The 3941-nt window shown below is 40.7% G+C and overlaps 1 protein-coding gene across 1 annotated transcript; it reads right to left on the minus strand.

Moving 5' to 3' along the window:
- Window positions 1-698: 698 nt before the first annotated feature.
- Window positions 699-3594, minus strand: LOC130713262 (uncharacterized). Its single transcript, XM_057563047.1, has 3 exons — window positions 3225-3594; window positions 2000-2880; window positions 699-932 (listed from the first exon to the last, which is right to left on the minus strand). Exons 1-3 carry the CDS (start codon window positions 3592-3594, stop codon window positions 699-701), a joined length of 1485 nt encoding a protein of 494 aa, XP_057419030.1.
- Window positions 3595-3941: the final 347 nt, after the last annotated feature.

Here is a 3941-nt window from a genome sequence, read left to right on the forward strand (position 1 = left end):
ATTATATAAAAATCCCCAAAAAATTAATTAAAACTCAGAAAATAAAGTAAAAATAAAATAAAAGACCAACAAAAATATTATTATATTCCCGGGTCAACACCTTTCTTTGCACAAATGGAAGTTTGGCTTAGAATAGGGGACCTAAGATTGGAATTATTAGAGCATTTTACACCTTAGGAATAAGAGCAATGACTAGTAGTTGATGACTTAAACTAAAATGAACTTAATCTTCAACTAGATTTCTCATAGGTGATGAGAAATCAGACTGGTGAAATCTATTGAAAGCTCTTTTTTGAGTTGAGGAATCAACACATAAAGAAATAAGCTATATCAACAATTGAGAGAATTCCATTTAATTCCATATAAGCTCAGTTTTCTTAAAGCATAACTTGTTTTGGCGAAGCTAACTCAAATGCTAGCTTCCAAACATTGTTTCTTCCATACTTCAGAAATCTAAGTTCTCTACCAACCAATCATTTATAAATTGTTTTTACTTTTCTTCCGGTTTAAGCAACCATTGCTCTTGTAAATCGATTCTTCCCCGATCTTTGTGGTTCGACATTCTTTTATATTACTTCGACATTCTATGCACTTGCAGAACGCATATCAACAAACAAGCCAATTTTCCCTAAAATCCTCCTCAAGGCCACAGATGGCATCCTCGTTGGTGCCATTTAAAACCATGCCCGCATTTTTCGCTAAAATCCAAGCCTTCTTTGCAAGCGTAAAATAAGTGCCTGAAGAAGGAAAGATAATGGGGTGTCCAAATTTCCCATGACGACATATTTCTTTGGACACCCACGAGGACCCTCTAAGGCACCCCACTTCTGAGGCCTCAGGGTAAGGACCTCAAGAGCAGGATCCACAAAACTCAAGTCCCCCACGTCAGAGGGTGAAGAACACCACGAGCACCCATCTTCGACCTCCCTTTCCTAATCCAAACATTCGCATATTGCATTAGTAAAACCAGATTCAACATGCCTCAGACCAGAAGCGTCATGCACAATCACATACCAACTCATTTTGAAAAGACTAGTCTCATTCGTGATTAAAAAATTGAAATGATACAAGTGCATGAGATTTAATTTTAAAATATCATTAACATACAAAAATTATTTTAAGATCTAATTTTATAATGCTATTGTTTACGCGTGAAAATTACACATGCAAACAAATAGACCTAAAAGGTAATTTGGGACTTGCATCAAATCCTTTAATACGAGTTCTTAAATTCGGTGGTTTACAGGCAATGAAAAAAATGCGTTGAGAATGTGTGAATTGTTGGAGTATTAATGTAGATTGCTATAATTTGGGATATGTTTCAGATCTGATTGATGCTTTAATATGAATTGCTAGTAAGTAGGATATATTAACTATTTCTATTTATTGCTTTTGAACGTCAAATCATTGTATTCATTGCAAATATATTGTATATATGTATTGTACCATATGAATGAATAACATTGCCTGAATCAGTGTCAATCTGGTATGAATGTGCTGCCTGGTTAGGAATATCCACTGCCCAGATTCCAGACCCTAAGCTACACTTGCTACAATTTCCATCAATCGGGAGAAGCAAAGCTCAAAAACTGGGAGAGATTGTAATTTGGCTTGCAACTATATGGTCCATTTGGTGTCAACGCAACAAGGTTTTTTTTTGGTTAAGCAAGTTTATTAATAATAATAATAATAAGAGGCACAGAGGGGCCTGAAACCTGTACAGTGCAGGCCATAAGACCAGTATATAGGAAACATAAATTACCCCCCCTTATACTTAAGGAAACACCAGCCCCTACACTACAATGATGTCCCTTCACAGATATAGTAGACAACACGATGGGTTTGTAATCCAGTCACACATGGATGCTTGGAAGCTTCCATACTTTGCTGTCAACCAACTCCAGCTGCGAAATTGGATCAAATCAAACACCTTCCCAGAGTCTAACGTTGCCCCTCTGAATATTATTTCATTTATATGCAGCCATAAGGACCAGCAGACAGCCACCCAAATTATCCAAGCTCCCCTCTTATGTTTCTGATTCCAACCGACGCTGCCATGTTGCAGGAAATGAGCCCGGCAGTCATTAGGGAGCACTATGCCTTGTCCAAGCCATCTATAGCATTTCCTCCACATTCCATATGAGAACTCACAAGATAGAAGCACATGTTCTGTTGTTTCTTCAAGCAATCCACAGAAGGGGCAGTTTATCTCTATACCTGTTTGTAACACATTTTTCTTCCTTAGATTTGCCCTTGTCTGGATCCTTCCCTGTAGCGCTTTCCAAATAAACCCTAACACGTTAGAGGGGGCAGGAATCTTCCATAACAGCTTATACACTTCCATTCCTTCATCTTCCAGCAAGTTCTGTATCTGCTCATATGCAGACTTTACTGTATATATCCCCTCTACATTCCCACCCCAACACCATTTATCCTCTACATTTTCGCGCGGCTGGGCATTTCCTAGGTCAGCTAATAGTTCTCCAACCCATTGTTGTTCACATTCCAGTAGTCCTCTGCTCCAAGTAAATCTCCAGCTCCACACACTCGCGTCCCATTTACCCATATCATTTATACAGCATTGTTTCTGGGCAGATAATCTATGGAGTCTCATATGTTTGGCAGCCAAGTTTGCTTCTCCCACCCATTTATCAGCCCAAAAATTTGTTCCTTTCCCATTCCCTAACACCTTGGATATGTTTTGATCCAACCAGTTTGCGTTCGGTTGCATATAACACCATCGAATTATATCCTTCCACCAAGGGTACATATTCCCCGAGGCCACTGCTTGTTCACCCAATCTTGGTATCTTATATTTGGCCTTGATTACTCTGCTCCATAGACGGTCTCCTTCACATAGGATCCTCCACTTCCATTTCCCTAGCAGTGCACGGTTGAATGTGTTGAGGTCTTTATTCCAAGGCCCCCCATTTCTTTAGGTTTGCAGACGTTTTCCCAGCTAACCCATGCCAGCTTGTTCTGCCCCTCAGAACCCCCCCAGAGGAAGGTCCTCATGATTCTCCTACAAACTTTTATTACACCAGGTGGAATTCTGAAGAACGACAGGAAGAATAGGGGAATTGAGGATAACACACTGCCAATCAGAGTCACCCTCCCGCCAAACGACAGAGTCTTTTGCTTCCATTTTGAGAGCCGACCCTTTAGTTTGTCCACCACCGGTTTCCAGAACGACAGCCTAGTGGGATTTCCCCCCACCGGCAGACCTAAGTAGATGAAGGGGATAGTCATAGTCTTGTAGTTAAGTAAATTGGCATACTTGGTTACCTCAGAGGCCGACACAGCTATCCCTGCCAGTTTGCTTTTATGGAAGTTGACTCGGAGGCCTGAGATTAATTCAAAGCATCGGAGGATGCACTTGATGGTTTGTACGTTCTGGATTGTCGCGTCCCCAAAGAAAATAGTGTCATCTGCGAACTGAGATAGTGCTACCTCCACCTGATCATGATTTCCCACCTTGTACCCTGAAAATTTACCCTTTTGAACAGCACTCTTCATAAGTCCATTGACTCCTTCAGCAACAATGAGAAACAGAAAGGGGGCAAGAGAGTCCCCTTGTCGGAGGCCCCTTTCCATTAAGAACTCTTCACTTGGACTTCCGTTGACAAGTACAGATACTGAGGCAGATTCTAGGCATCCCTTTATCCATTCGATCTATTTCCCATTGAAGTTCATTCTCCTCATCATGTAGAATAAGAAGTCCCACCTTACCGAGTCGTATTCTTTTTCGAAGTCAATCTTAAGCGCAATTGATCGCTTTTTTCTTGTTTTCGCATCATGTATCAGTTCGTTTGCCACAACTATACTATCTAGCATGCTCCTCATTCCCAAGAAGGCGGATTGTTCCCCACTTATGACATTGGGAAGAACCTTCTTCAGTCTATTGGACAATACTTTGGCAATTATCTTGTAGAGGCAGCCAA

This window comes from Lotus japonicus, chromosome 4, assembly GCF_012489685.1.
Source record: "Lotus japonicus ecotype B-129 chromosome 4, LjGifu_v1.2".
Lineage (NCBI taxonomy): Eukaryota > Viridiplantae > Streptophyta > Magnoliopsida > Fabales > Fabaceae > Lotus > Lotus japonicus.

Coding starts and splice junctions, on each gene's coding strand:
- LOC130713262 (XM_057563047.1), bottom strand. CDS start 3,594: ATGGAAAGGGGCCTCCGACAAGGGGACTCTCTTGCCCCCTTTCTGTTT. Junction 2,881..3,224: donor TATCCCCTTCATCTACTTAG/GTCTGCCGGTGG, acceptor GTGCACTGCTAG/GGAAATGGAAGTGGAGGATC. Junction 933..1,999: donor CTTGGATAATTTGGGTGGCT/GTCTGCTGGTCC, acceptor TGTTTGGATTAG/GAAAGGGAGGTCGAAGATGG.